Source organism: Dasypus novemcinctus, chromosome X, assembly GCF_030445035.2.
Source record: "Dasypus novemcinctus isolate mDasNov1 chromosome X, mDasNov1.1.hap2, whole genome shotgun sequence".
Classification (NCBI taxonomy): domain Eukaryota; kingdom Metazoa; phylum Chordata; class Mammalia; order Cingulata; family Dasypodidae; genus Dasypus; species Dasypus novemcinctus.
The window spans coordinates 147596398-147612112 of record NC_080704.1 but is presented as its reverse complement, the minus strand read 5'-3'; the positions used below and the strand labels follow the sequence as shown (position 1 = coordinate 147612112).

General features: G+C 33.8%; 1 protein-coding gene across 2 annotated transcripts in view; it reads left to right on the top strand.

Annotated features, from left to right (window-relative positions):
- Nucleotides 1-15715, top strand: part of ZNF280C (zinc finger protein 280C) — a 49962-nt gene that overhangs the window by 7925 nt on the left and 26322 nt on the right. For both annotated transcript variants that reach the window (XM_058292254.2, XM_058292256.1), the window contains 7 exons: nucleotides 1136-1282; nucleotides 2536-2601; nucleotides 2706-2842; nucleotides 8012-8129; nucleotides 10719-10844; nucleotides 10985-11094; nucleotides 12783-13003. In XM_058292254.2, the coding sequence (XP_058148237.1) occupies nucleotides 1136-1282; nucleotides 2536-2601; nucleotides 2706-2842; nucleotides 8012-8129; nucleotides 10719-10844; nucleotides 10985-11094; nucleotides 12783-13003 (925 nt within the window). The remainder of the gene's footprint in view (nucleotides 1-1135; nucleotides 1283-2535; nucleotides 2602-2705; nucleotides 2843-8011; nucleotides 8130-10718; nucleotides 10845-10984; nucleotides 11095-12782; nucleotides 13004-15715) is intronic.

Genomic DNA, 15715 nt, shown 5'->3' with positions numbered 1-15715 from the left:
CGTCAGCACTGCGCATGGCCAGCTCCACATGGGTCAAGGAGGCCCGGGGTTTGAACCGCGGACCTCCCATATGGTAGGCGGACGCCCTAACCACTGGGCCAAAGTCCGTTTCCCCCTCCTCTGCTCTTTACTTCAGCCCCTCTTTTTCTCTGTGACAGAGTTTAGGATATTCTCTTTATCCTCAGCATTCTGAGTTTAATGATAGGTCCCTCTACTGTAGGGTTTTTTTCTTGCTCATTGTGCTTGTGAACCCTTTCAGTATGGACATTTATGTCATTTAGAACTGGGGAATTTTCTTGTATTATTCCTTTAATAACCTACACTCTTCTTTTCCTCTATTTTTTTCTGGGACTTTTATTAGGTGAATGTTGTACCTTTCAAATTGATTTTCTAACAGTCTTGTCTTCACTGTAACATTCTTGTGTGTGTCTCTCTTTCTCTAAAGATGGTAATTTACTTTTCTTTAATATTTTCTCCTGCCCTCCATATTGTGCTTTCATTAAGATCCTTTAGTCTGTTTTATTGCTTTGTCTTTCACATTGGAGATTTTCCTCTAATTTCTGATGTTCATTGGTTGTCCATTCATATTTTAAAGAGTGAGCCTCTAAAGTGCTTCCTAGGACTCTGTGTGCTTTGTTAGAACTTGTAAACTGGTAGTATTGACATTATGGTTTTTGGGTCATTTCTTCAAGTGAGAAACAAGGAATGAAATAAACCTCATTTTCCCCTATTTTCAGACTAGTACCTTATCCCTGCTTTGCTTTATGCCTAGTATTCCTAATCTGGTTCTGTTTTTCTAATATATCTTCTATCTTTTGCTTCTTATTCTTATTTTATCTCCTTTTTGTTAGTGTAGTTTTCTTTTTCAGATAATGGTTAGATATGGTCCTTTTTGTAGATATAATCATATTCCAGTCATATGACTGAAGCTCACTTTGATTGGATTTGATCGTTCCTCAAATTTATTGGCTGTTGTAAATAGCTACTGCTGTCCACTAGCTAGATAAAGTTTATTAGTTCTGATCTTAGAGAGTGAACTATGAGTTTCTTATTGTTGCTACTCTGTACTATTGCTATTAGGATTATTTACTTTTCTTTTTGAAAATAAAGTTTGCTTCTGTCCTTTGAAAATTAGGTAATTCAAAAATGGCAGAACTTTTTATGGAATGTGAAGAAGAAGAACTGGAACCTTGGCAGAAGAAAGTAGAAGAAATTGAAGATGAAGATGATGATGAATTGATTTTTGTTGGAGAGATATCAAGTTCAAAACCAGCCATTTCAAGTAAGCATTTATCACCAGAAGTGGGGTAAAACTTGTGTTTGATGGAGAGTACAGCCACAAAAAAGTACTGTAGGAATAGCTCTTTAATGACTTGAGTAAATAGTTATCTTGAATTTCTGAATGTAAACATTATCAAGTTATTTGAGCAGATTTTTTATCCTAAAAGACTTGTGCAGTGCTTAGTCATAGAACTCTGCTTTTCCATTATCAGAGAACAACCTCACTTGTGTGACCCTTTATTTTTTTTAAGTATTTATTTTATTTATTTCTCTCCCCTTCTCCCTTCCTGCCCCAGTTGTCTGTTCTCTGGGTCTATTTGCTGCGTGTTCTTCTTTATCCGCCTCTGTTGTTGTCAGCAGCATGGGAATCTGTGTGTCTTTTTGTTGTGTCATCTTGCTGTGTCAGCTCTCCGTGTGTGCGGCGCCATTCCTGGGCAGGCTGCACTTTCTTTCACGCTGGGCGGCTCCCCTTATGGGGTGCACTCCTTGTGCATGGGGCTCCCTTACGCAGGGGCACCCGTGTGGCACGGCACTCCTTGCGCACATCAGCACTGCGTATGACCAGGTCCACACGGGTCATGGAGGCCCGGGGTTTCAACCGCGGACCTCCCATGTGGTAGACGGACACCCTAACCACTGGGCCAAGTCTGCTTCCCTGTCCCTTTTACTTTAAAGAATTATTTGATGAGATCTGGTTCTTTTCTACTAGGAGGGGGAAAGGAAAAATTTTGAAGTTTTTGTGTGTGTGCTTTTTACCTTTCCCTGACCAGCAATTTTAGCCATATCTTTACTCTCCCAAACTTTAGTTTAATTCCTCATTAACTTAGAAGTTTTAGTGTTCACATGGTTGCGATAGTGAGGAACCTTATACTGATCCAGAAGATCATGTCAGCCTCAGATTGACTACTGGTGTAGTGGTAGATTTGAAACCCCTCAAGGCAATTCAATTTAGCCTACAATCTCTGATAGTTTCCCTTTCAGAACTCAAGAGAAATGGTACAGGTAATCTAATCAGCTTGCCTGTAATGAAACTTCAGGTTTTTGGGGGGTGTGGATGAAACATGAGTGTTGTGAAAGGGTTTGATTTTGAATCACAGGAACCCGGGTCTATTTACAACTCTATCACCATTAAAGGAAAGAAAGATGACTCAGTTATAGGTTGTATATGGATATATTTTTGGAATTTTTTTTCTATTATATTAATATATATTTCATGCTGAAAATGCATTTTTTAAAAATATGTGCTTTTTATAGATATTTTGAACAGAGGTAACTCCAGCTCATCTTCAAAGGGAGTAAAGAATGAGATACTCAGTCAAGGTACATACAATATTATTGTGCTATTTTAATTTCAAGGTGAAATATTTTGATGCAATTCATTATATAGAAATATATTCAATATATTGTACACTTTTAAAACGCAGGTGTTCCTGATGCCTCCAAGCCTGTGAGTCAACAAAACACAAACCCAGCACCAGATCCGGTTGCATCTTCACCTAGATCTCATCAGGAATCTAAATCTTCGTCTAGTGCTATTATTGTTCAAAGCCCGCCTAAAGCTGTAAGTGTTTCTGAAACTCTACAGAGTTAGCTCAGGGATACATTGGATAGTATAATATGTGGTTAGAATTCTGGGCTATCATAACTAGCCACCATTCTAGTAGAAACATAATGAACATCAGAAAATGTCATCCAGATTAATAGCTGGAGGAACTAAGTACAAAAATGGCTAGTACTATTTGGTGCCACTGCTTTAATTCATACAAATGCACTGGCAATTTTACCCACCATTGCTTCTGCATTACCAGTGGGGATGTCAAAGTGAAAAAGGCAAATGTCTTAGAGTTCTTATGACAGTAGTTTTAACCTCACAGACCCCTGAAAAAGTCCTGGGGAACCTCAAGGGTTTGTGAACTACACTTGGAAAACTGTTGCTGTAAGGCAGTACTTCCATTTTTTAAGTATATATTTAAAATACATGGATGGGTGGATGGATATAAGTATATAAATATTTTTTAAACTCTGGGTATGTTATTTATTGCTGTGTAACAATACTACCATAAATTTAGCAGCCTAAGATAATACACACTTACTATCTCCCAAATTCTGTGGGTCAAGCATCAGGGCATGGTATAACTGGGTCCTCTGCTTCAGAGTCTCATAAGGGAGCAGTCAAAGTGTCAGCTAGGGTCATAGTATCATTTGCGATTTGACTGGGGAATGATCTGCTTCCAAGCTCACGTGGTTGTTGGCAGCACTCAGTTCTTTGTAGGTCACTGAACCAAGGCCCTCAGTTTCTTGCTCTTTTCACCTGGAGGCTGGCCTCAGTTCCTTGCCACATGCACTCTCCTTATGTGGCTGCTTGCTGCCTCAAAGCCCGCGAGAGAGGGAGTGTCCTCAGCAAGAAGGGCTGTGTAACATAATCCATCTGCACACAATCATGTGCATCCTGTCACCTTTGCCATATTAGTTAAAAGCAATCGCAGGTCCTACCCACATGCAAGGAGAGGGAATCGCAATAGCATAAATAATGGGAGTGGACTATGAGAGCCACCTTAGAATCTTTCCCACACACATATAGTTATATTTAGTCTTGAGTATTTGGCAGACATTTCCTCAAAAATGTGCAACATCATCTCAAGAAACTATGGTATTTCTTGCCAGTGATAAAATTTAGTTTTCAAGCAAAAATTAGAATTTGGGAAAACTTGTATCTGCATTCTGAAACAATAATCAATAACAATATATGCCCTGGACTAGCAGTTAAAGGAAACCTTGTTCAAAAATAAGAGACAAGTGCTGATTCTGACTTTATTCCTTGTTCCTTGCTAGAGCATTGTCACAACCTCACTAGGTCTCATGTACTTCATTTCTAAAATGAAAGCCTTTATCCAGACCACTCACCCTCAAACCTATATCTTGAACATGTCCACAGGCTATTTCTAAAGTTTCAAAAAAACTTAATAGGTGGACTGGAAGTAAAATATTAGGTTGGCTACCTAAAATGCAAAAATTAATTTGATTTTAGCTGGAATCAAATTAAATTCCTCATGCTGTCATAAACTTTATCATTTAGAGGAAAAATTGAAAAAGGAAGCTTCGTTATTTAAAAACCGTTTGGGGAGCATATGTAGCTCAATGGTTGGGCACTTGCTCCCCATGTATGGGGTCCTGGGTTCAATCCCTGGTACCTACTAAAAAATAAATAAAAGTTTGATAAATGAAAATATTTCCTACTTTGGACCTATGGAGAAAGAATAACAAAGGGTGGTTGGTATCTTTGGTGTTGGAAAAGTTAGAAATTAGACCTCATTCAAACTAAGAATATTTTTTGTTTCTGTGGGCATAGTTTTTTAAATCAACTCCTCAGTCAGTGGTTCCCAATCCTAGGGAGCTTTTAAAAAACAGATCTTCTCAATTGTTGTAGAGTGGGGCCTAGGCAGGACACATTTTTAAAACTCTCCAGGTGACTCTATTCAGCTAGGGTCAAGAATGACACTTATATATTCTTGAATGAATTGAGAATCCTATTTAAGGAAATTTTCTCTGAATTTTGGAACACATTATTACTAAATAAATTATATTTTATTTTTAAAACTTTTTCATGTAATATCTCTGTACCTCAACAATTCTTTCAAATGGGCAGGGAGATTGTTATTATTATCCTTTTAAAGTAAGTGTAATAGAGCTTACAGGCACAGGCTATGTAATCAGGCAGACCTGGGTTCTAATTCTGGCTCTCTAATTAGTAACAAACGGTTATATTGGAAACCTTACTTAACCACACTTAACTTTTACCTATTAGAATGGGAGGTAATATTAGGTCTTTATTACCATTGCTGTCACAACTACTTGAAACAATACATGTACCATGAAAGGATCAAGTACCTTTTAAATATTTAGTAATTGGTGGACATTATTTCAGTTTGAAAAGTTGAAAGTTGGAAACTTGAAACTCAGAAGGGACTTCCCCAAGGTTGCATAGTTAAATAAATGGACAGATCTTCTGAATCCCAGTCTGTCCCCTATTCTGCCTACCATAGTATTTGATATATTTCTTAACTATTTATGTCATAAAAATTCTCAGTTGGAGAATTATTTTAACAAGTTATTTATTGAATAACATGTCTGTTCTCTGAAATTATGGTACTTTTTTGAGCAGAGTTGTCACCTAAGAAAGTATTTAGCACTACTAACTATTTTGAGGAGTTTCTGCTAAAGAACTCTTTGGGAAATTGCAAGTGAATATTTTCCATTTTAAAAAGTCAATATTTGGAGTAAATATTTACCTTGAAGTTAGATTGTGCTTGGTTACAATTATCATATAGCTATTATATTTTTAATTTTTTTATATAGCTGTTATTGATCTTATATAATATATATTGAAACTCAAATGTAGAAATCCTTATACTTCAAATTCTGGGAATAGTTTGAGTCTTTCAACATCAGTCTCTATAATTTCTTAACAAATCCAAGTAGTAAAAAACTTAGTAGCAAAGCAAAATTCTTGAAACTGAGTTGCCTCTCAATTTGTAAACAGAAAACACCAAGCAAAGCCTTTACATTCCAATTATAAAAATAATGCATATTTTGGGGAAGATATATTGGGAAAAAAATGAAGAATACATATACATAGAGTATCTTGATTTTGTTTTCCACAGATGGTATGTAGAGTATATCAATCAAGACCATGTTTTATACACATACATATTCCTTTTTTTTTTCCATTGAACAACTTTGTCATTGGATATTTCTCAAAAGTATGATGTTGCATGATAGTCTCTCAATTTATTTAAGCATTTCTCCATTCTTGGACGTAGAGGTTTTTAATTTTTGCTATTATAAATAATTCCTCATTAAAACATTTACATTTCCTTAACATAAATTCTTGGAAGGAAAATAATTGGATTAAGGGATATGAACTTTTTAAAGCCCTTGTAGATACTGCTGACATTTTTTTGCAGAACAGTTGTGCCAGACTATAACCTAAACTTTACCAATAGTGAATAGTATCATTACTTTTTCATTTTAACTTCTAATTTCAAACTAATTTTAGATTTACAGAAAAATTCCAAATATAATACAAAGTTCCTATACAACCTTTACCCACTTTCTCCTTAATGTCTTATCAAAACATCTTAATAAAATTAGGAAATTAACACTGGCACAATACTGTTTACTACATTGGAAATCTTATTCTGATTTCAGTAGTTTTTCCAATATTTTTTTCTGTTCCAGGATCCTATCCAGGATCCTACCTTGAATTTAGTTATTTCTTTTTAGTCTCTTCCTATCATTCTTTCTTTATTCTTCATGATGTTGACATTTTGAAGAGTACTGGTTAGTTATTTTTATAAAGGTATTATTATTTTTAAACAATGCCAGTTCATTCGTTAAAAATTGTATTTCATTGTTTTATTTGCATTTCTTTCACCAATTAGGAAAAATAGTTTTTGTGAGTGAATTTGTCATTTGTATTTCATTTGTGAAGTGCTTTGATTTAGGTTCTTTGCCTGTTTTTCTTTTAAAATGGCTTTTTTCCTTTTGGATTTTAATCTTAAAAATTTTGCTTGTTGTATATGGTGGCACATAGAATAGTCCAAAAGTCACTCTGAGAACTTGCTCTTCAAAGTGACCATTTTTTATAAATAGTATTTATAAATACTATAAATGGTATTGTGTAATTTATGTATATATCAGTATATTTAATATATGATAGTATTGAACTATACCTATGTTATATTTTCTTATATTTGACCATATTATTGGTTCTTTCATACTTTTCATAGTTATTTATAATAAATACTTGATCTGTTTATCTATTTAGCGAATTTTATATCAATATCCCTAAATTATTCTGCCTTATACTTGATCACATTATGGTTCATCTCATGATTTTCAGCCCATTTCTTTCTTGAGATCTTCCTGCCAGCTGGGACCACCCTTTCTCCTTTTTGGACGGGCTGAAACTTCCCTTAGACTCCCAAGTTCTTTAAGTAGACTTGTTTCTCCTACTGACTAGGTTACCTTCATCACTGCCCTTTAAAGTGGGAGATTGTCTGGCCCTGCACAGATTTCTGTGGGATGATGGGAAGAGTGGGAGATCTACTCTTTATCTTTCTGACCTCTGACATAAATCTCCCCAATAAAGATAATTTTAGAAACCATACCATGTGGTATTGTGAAACTCATACCTCGCCCTGATATATAATACTGCATATTAATTCCCAGATTGCTTGCCCTGACACATTTTGTGTGGGGAGGAGGTTTAGAGGTATAGATGCTTTTAGTTTTTATATTCATGTTGATATGTTCTCCTATTTTTCTCTTTGCATTTGCCCAAGAACTATGCTGAGGTTCTATTATTTGCTCTTTGATGGAAATGCTGCATTTTTAATGTAGCCCTCTAAAGTCCGTCAATACCTAATTAACTTAAAATGGATCTAAATATTTCTTTTAACTTGAAAAAGCTGGACCAGCATTTTCATTGGTTCTTCAAGAATAAGGCAGCTCTAAGTAATAGCTTGCTTTTAGTTTTAGTAGATGTTAATTTTGGCAGAGAGTAATAATTACCTTTGTGTTTTATAACTTATTAGTAATTGAGTCATCAAGGATATCTCTGTAGTATTGGCCATACCATTAAACTTACTTTTATAAAAGTTTATGAAATAAAATAATTATACCATTTTTTAGTAAATGTAATATTTGTCCTATGAAATCTTTTTTACAGGATTTTGCAAATAATTCATCACAAGTGGAGTCAGATGACTCTTCAGATGTACTTTTTGACTTGACCCAGGAAACACCATTATCAGAGTCTCAAGAGGGAACAACAGTTACTATTGAAGGTTTGTTTTAGCACATTTTCATAGAAATTATTTTTAAAAACTTAACAAATATGCATATGAAAATGACTTTCTGTTTTGAAGCTCCTAACTTCATGTTAAGTTTTTCAGATATTATAAGATGGAATGGAGCTAATATTTTTTGAATGTCTATCTTGGGTGATTTTCTATAAAAATGTTTTAAATAATAGAATATTTTCTTTCTATTAAGTTGGCTAACATGTGTTCATTGAACTCATTCTCACTTGAAACTCGCCATAGGCTGAAAAACCTTAATAGAATTTCTGAGTCAGGAAAGGCTCCTGATGCCCTGAATATTATTTAGAAGGCCATTAATATGTGGATATAGTTGATTTCTTAATAGGCTAGTGTTTTTCTATCCAAATAAATGATGTAGATATGGTAGTTAAATATGATTATGGGGAAGCAGATATGGCTCAAGTGATAAGGCCTCCACCTACCAAATGGGAGGACTCGGGTTTGATCCCTGGGGCCTCCTGGTGAAAAAGAAGAGAAAGCATGCCTGTGCAGTGAGCCAGGTGCCTGCACAGTGAGCCAAGGAACCCATGCGGTAAGCTGACTGCCCACGTGAGTGTCCGTGCAGCGAACCAGTTCCCCCACAGCAAGTCAAGTGCCTGCACAGTGAGCTGAATGCCTGCATGGTTAGCTGAGTGCCCACTCCATGAGCCAAGTGCCCATGTGGGTGTCCACATGGGTGCCCACGTGGTGAGCCAGGTGTCTGTGTGAGTGCCTGCATGATGAGCCAGTGCCCATGCGGCAAGCCAAGTGCCCGTGTGGAGAGCCAGTACCCGCGCGGAGAGCCCAGTGCCTGCGCAAGTGAGTCATGCAGCAAGATGATGACTTCATAAAAGAGAGATGAAGAGGAGAGTCAAGGTGAAGCACAGCAGAGACCAGGAACTGAGATGGAACAATTGACAGGGAACCTCTTTTCACATCAGAGATTCCTAAGATTGAATCCCAGTGACTCCTAGAGGAGAAAAACGAGAAGAGATGACAAAAAGAGATTACCCAACAAATGGACGCAGAGCAAAAACAGCATGGCAGGGGAGGGGGATAGGAAGGGGGAAAATAAATAAGATTATGGAGTGTTACTATAAAATGGCAACACCAAAGAAATAAATGTGCACATAATAAGTACTCAGTCGGTCTCCATTGAAGGAATAATGAAACTTTCCAATCGAAGAAGAGTTACAATTCTTTGATTATATGCCATAATGAAGTTGTATGCTTTGGAGGAATTTTATCTAGTTGAAAAAGTCCCTGCTGATCAAAGCAACCACTCTTTCTATATTAATTTTAATATATTCCACAAAATAGAGGTACACAGGAATCTTTGAATTTTTAAATCATTTGCCATCAAATCAGTATACAACATATACCAAACAAACAAAAAATTATAGTAATATGAGTGCCAAATTTTTTCCCCATTTTGATTATACTCGGTTTGATGTTCACCCATCTAGGTGTCACTTATCTAGTTAGTAAAAGAGCCAAGAACCAAAAGAAAAGGGACATAAAATAGTAAGTATGATTTTACAAAAGCATATAGATTTTATTTGTAGAAGTGTCTGAATTCTTGAAACTTCTAGGGGTAAAGACAGTGGCTTCTACTCCCCCCGCTGTAAGTTTTTATATTACGGAGTAGGACTTTGCCCTGAATGGTAAATAGAGTTATGGGTAAATTTGAAAGATAAAGGTTCAAGGCTCTATTCTAAAAATTTTTGTAGTTTTTATCAAATCACCTAACCTCTTTACACCTCAATTTTCTCATATTATTAAAATACAGATTTTTATCTTTCTCACATAATGCTTTCATTCTCCAGACCTGGAAATGGACATTTGAAGATACAATTTTAATTCTTGCTCTACTTAACTCAGAGCTTTTTTTGAGGCCCAAATGAGATAAGTGAAAAGCAAAAATTCATTATAACCTTTAAAAGACTTGATGCTAAAGTTTTCAAAACGACAATTTTGAATGATAATATGTGCTATGTGTTCAGAAGCATGATTGACTCCTGTTAAGGTGGTCTTGAAAGAAGATTCTTGGAGAGAAGATGGGATATAAGCTTGATCATAAAGAATGAGAATAGGATTTTTATTGGCACAGATAAAAACTGTTGAGGTTAGGGAGTAGCACAAGACAAAGGCAACAGGTAAATAGTGTAGAGAGTTAGAAAGTAAAACTGTTAAACTCAGTGATTTTATTTAACTTCATGCTTTAAAAATAAATGTTTAAACAGTCTATTTGTACTATCCATCCTATTACATAATCATTTGCCTAGTCCAATATAACAGCACTTATTGGTCGGTCATGTAACCTAAATATCCCGGAAGAATGTTAATGTGATTAAACAATCCATCTTAGTGCCTACAGTATGTATATTAGTAATGTGTGCTTTGAATATGGGAAAAATAATTTCTGTTATCTAAAAGAATTAAACACAGATTTAACAGAAGAGCTCCTTAGTACACTAGTATAATACCAAATAAGGCCATTTTAGTAGCAGTTGTAAACAGTATTCTATATTAAAGCATTTGCAGTTATCCTTTCCACTATTTAAATCATTGTAGGTGTGGATCAAAGTTCACCTCCACTGAAACGTCCTTCTACTTCTGAAGCAAACAGTGTTAGTCCAAAAAAGCCAAAGACTTCAACTAAATCTTCTGTGCCATCTTCCCAGGATGTGCTAACAAAAGGTAATTATGCGATCTGGTATAGAAAAAAGAAATTGTTTTATATTTTTTAGAAATTGTGTTGCATTTAAAAACTGTTATTAGTAGTTGTTTAAGGTTTAAAAGGATGAATTTGAGTCATAAAAGTCCTTGATTTGTTTTAGGTACAAATACCTCATCAGCTCAGTGTAAAACTGGAGCAACTTTTCTACGAGCTTGTCCAAAGTGTAATGTTACATTCAATCTTTTGGATCCTCTGAAATATCACATGAAGGTAAAACTTTCTCAAAATTTATTATTAAAAAATGTTAATCCCTGAAAATATTAAGGATTAATATATAGTAAATGCTGGTTTGTCGAGATATTTGGTTAAGAAATCTTTTCATATTGGAATTTCTTTTTAAGCTAAGTAAAAAAATTATATTCATAATGATTATCTTTATACAAGACTTTAAAAAATTCCTTCTCAGTCATCATATTTTAAAAATTAAGTTCATATACACTATAGAATGTGCATATTGCATTCTAATATTACATGAAATAATATATTTGTAGGAATATTAACTAGAGTGTGCCATTCTTCAAACTTCCTTGTAAAATAGACATTTTATTAGGCTTGATCTTATAAATAACTTAAAATTCCCTTTACCTTATTTTTTGGTCCATGGTGATATACATGTCATATTACTCAATGAAAATCAAGTATGAGGTTGAGGTAACACCCTATTTAAAATATTTTAGGGGAGCGGATGTAGCTCAAGTGGTTGAGCACCTGCTTCCCATGTGTGAGGTCCCAGATTTGATCCCTGGTACCTCCTAAAACCAAACTTGAAAAAAACAACTGTCTTTGGGGAGCAGATGTATATCAGTGGTTTAGCACCTGCTTCCCATGTACAAAATCCTGGGTTCAGTCCCTGGTACCTCCTCTAAAATATGTGTGTGTGTGTGCGTATTTTTTTAGTAGGTATTATTACAATGTCCTGTTGTATCTGTCTAAAGATAGTCTGTAATCTCTTTGCTTGCCCAGTATAAATGGCAGGAAGGAAGAAGGAAGGCAAAGGGCAAAAAACAATGTAGATTATATAAGGAAAAGAAAGGAGGGAGAAGGGTACAATACAAAGAAAGAACTTAGAAAAGTTATTGCTCCTGTGTCAAAGATTGGCAAATTTTTAGTAAAATTAATCATTTTACAATTCAGGTAGAAAAACCAGAGTCCTAAATTTCCAAATACATTCTCTCTATTCTTGGGTAGAACTATGTTTGGTTTATCACTACTTCCACTTCCCAGAATATGACCCCTGGTAACTTAGACTATTTGGTTTTATGTTAGAAAAAGTATCCGCTACAAGTGCTTATTCCACATTAGGATCGTTTTATGGGAGATGTTGATTTCACTTATGAGGTAAATTTCCCCTTCAGATATTTAAGCATTTTAGAGAAGAAATGTTGAGATTTTCAGGATATAACTGGTGCTTTTCTCTTTGTGTCCTTTACATTTTCTAGCACTTTGAGTTTTGGGAATGGCAGATTATCTGTGCTCAAAATCCAGTTCCACCTGGGCTTTACTGAAATGCTTTGCTATTTGATAATTAAACATATATATAATGGCATATAAAACTACCTTTCCCTTTAAGCTATATCTTAAAATAGTTATGAAATGAATGAGTTTTTGCCAAGGAACAAATTATTTTTATTATTATTATTAGAAAAGGTATAGCAAGCCCTAATCTTAAAAGTTTTTAATTTGCTTCTGAAATTAGTTGTCTTTTAAGATAATAAGTGTTTATTGGTTGAATTTTTTAGAATATAAAAAAAAGGAAGCCAACATTTTGGTGACTGTCTTTCAAGATATATCACCAACCCTAGTTTTACATGATCTGGTACTAGTTGTAAACAATCATTTTTTGGTATCTAATTTTATAAAGAGATATAAATAAGGGTTATATATATTTTCTCTTCCAGCATTGTTGTCCAGACATGATTAATAACTTCTTGGAAATGATTAAAACAGAACTTTCAAATACTGAAGATAAAAATAAAACCAATACAGGAAAAGGAAAATTGATCATGTTAGTTAGTGACTTTTATTATGGAAGACATGAAGGAAATGTTGAGGAAGAACAGAAAACTTATACAACCTTTAAATGCTTCAGTTGCTTGAAAGTCCTTAAAAATAATATTAGGTATGTAAATATTTTTATTTCTATTTGAAAATTGGAATGCTACTAATATATCTTTCTTTTTTATTTGAGAAGTTGTGGGTTTACAGAACAATCATGCATAAAATACAGGATTCCCATATACCATACTATAATTAAAACTTTGTATTGGTGTGATACATTTGTTCCAGTTGAGGAAAACACATTTTTATAATTGTATTATTATCCATAGTCCATGGTTTAATGTAGGCTTCACTGTTCATTTAGTGCAGTGCTGCAGATTTTTAAAAAATCTTTATTCTATTACCATATATTTTCAACCTAACATTTCCCGCCATCCTAAATAGGCAATTTTAATACATTCTCCTAAGAACAAATGTATATTATCTTGTTGGAAAGCTGTTGTCCTTTCTTGTATTTTAGGAGTTTGACTCTTGGGTTCACTTATTTGTATTTCTTTCAGATAGATATAAAAGGATAAACATATTTTAATTTATGGAAAAATTGCTTCTTTAACCCATATTACCAGATCATGAGATATGAAGAAAAGTTCAGCTTCTTCCATACTAGTCTTATGTAATATTCAAAATTTTCTATCTATAATTAAAATATTTAGCACATTTACATTGCAGAGAAAGTGGTCTTTTTTAGTGACATTCTTTAGAGAAGTACCAGTTCTGGGAAACATGTCTGTGGCTTTGATTTTAAGTCAACACATTTTAAAATAGAGATTTAATTCCCAATGCACTTTTTAAAGATTTTATGCATGTATTGGGACTTGTACTTTGCAATCTTTGAGTTATATGGCATATTACATAGCTATCATCCTGAGAAGTTGTAACAAGACATATGATTGATATTTTTCATTGGTTATATAATCCTTCTAGTTACATTAAGTAAGGTGGTTTTTCTAACATTTTATTATAAAAATTTTCAAGCATTCAGCAAGTTAAATTTTTTATAGCGAGCACCTATGTATTTTACTGCCTTGGTTCTACTATTAGCATTTACTATACTTGCTTTATCATATATCTGTTCATCCATAGAACCATCTGATTTTTTGGATACTTTTCAAAGTAAATTGTAGACATAAGTGTATTTCCCTTAGGTGGGATATATACACATACATGTGTGTGTTTGTATTCATGTATGTTTATGTGTGTATGTATGCCTATATATTTTTATGTTTATAACCATTATTTGCAACTAGTCTTCTTAAGTACCTATAGGTTCCAGGCCCAGCATTTATTTTACTTTCTGATGAGTTCTTGGGTACAAAATGAAATACAAGGAAATATCCTAAAATATACTTTAATATAAGCCTATAGCAATTATGAATGCTACATTTATGATACTGCGTTGTAGTTTTCAAGTCTCTTTCACATGAGTTTTCACACTTGTTTACTCCTTTTATCAAGCCTTAACAGTCATCAGTTGCTAATGGTATCAGTAGCTTAATAGAAGGGAAATTGCACTTTGAGAAATAACATTTTAAAAATGTTACAACAGGCCTTTGCCACCTCTTTCCATGTTTTTACTATTTTTTATAGTAAAATATGTCTGAAAATTATGTTAGCAAATTTGGTAAAAATGCTTAGAAACTGGTTTGCTGATTGAGTTCCTTGTTATACAAAAGTACTATGCATGGATTAGAAAATTTTTGACTATTCCCTTAAGATTATCACATTTAACTTATGAAAATGAAAATTCCTTTTTTGCTGTTTTTGTTTCAGAAGACTAGTTGTATGTTTCCAGAATAAAAGAATATCTAGAAATTTTCAGCTTGGCACATTTGGTATAATTTTTGAAATACTGATGATTTAATAAATGAAATCTGAACAGTCAACCCTGAATAACCAAAAAAGTTAGATATATTAAGTAATATTTTACCTTTAAGGGGAAACCTAGCACAACAAATTGTTTTAGAGGATGATAGAAACTGATAGCTCAAGAATTCTACTCTCTGCTTTGTTGACATATTGTAAGATGTTTTTGCCTACTTTGAATGTCATAAATAATTGGTTTCATTTTACTCTGAGAACTGCCTTGCAAGAAGTTTGCTTTTTTCCCATATTCATTTGTGAAAAGTGTGAGCTGATAAATAGTATCTTTTAGTAGCGCTAATGTTAGAATCAAAGGATGAAAAAAGATATATCAAGGTATACCATAACTAACTCTGAAGAGAAGTAGAGCTTTGCAGAAGAGAAGTAGAGCTTTGCAGATATGAAAAAGGTGAATGTTAAAACCTTCACAATGGTTGCTATCTTGGTTTGATGTCATTATCACTTAGTTTCAAGATTATTTCCTTTTGAACTCATGGTTAAGTGGGTATTAAATAAACCAAAAGTTTCTCATGATTATAGGTTAAAATTGCTATTACATACATTTAGAAACCAAGACACATGTAAAAATACTAATAATTAGTCTTTTAAACCATGGGAACCTATTGTGTATCTTCAAGACCTTCAGAAGATTTCTCTCATGACTATAGCTGCTTTTGGTTGTAGGGTTATAATATTTCATTGATGGAAAAGAAATGTTTTACAAAAAAAAAACATTTTAAAAAACCTGATAATGATATTTAGAGCAAATTACTCATATTTCATATTCTATCAATAGATTATTTTAAAACAAAGAGGAAGCATATTGTTCAGTGAGCCACTTGATGAATAATGATTATTTAAAGTACACACTTTACCTAGAGGTCTTTAAGGCCTTAGAGAGATTTTTTCCTCT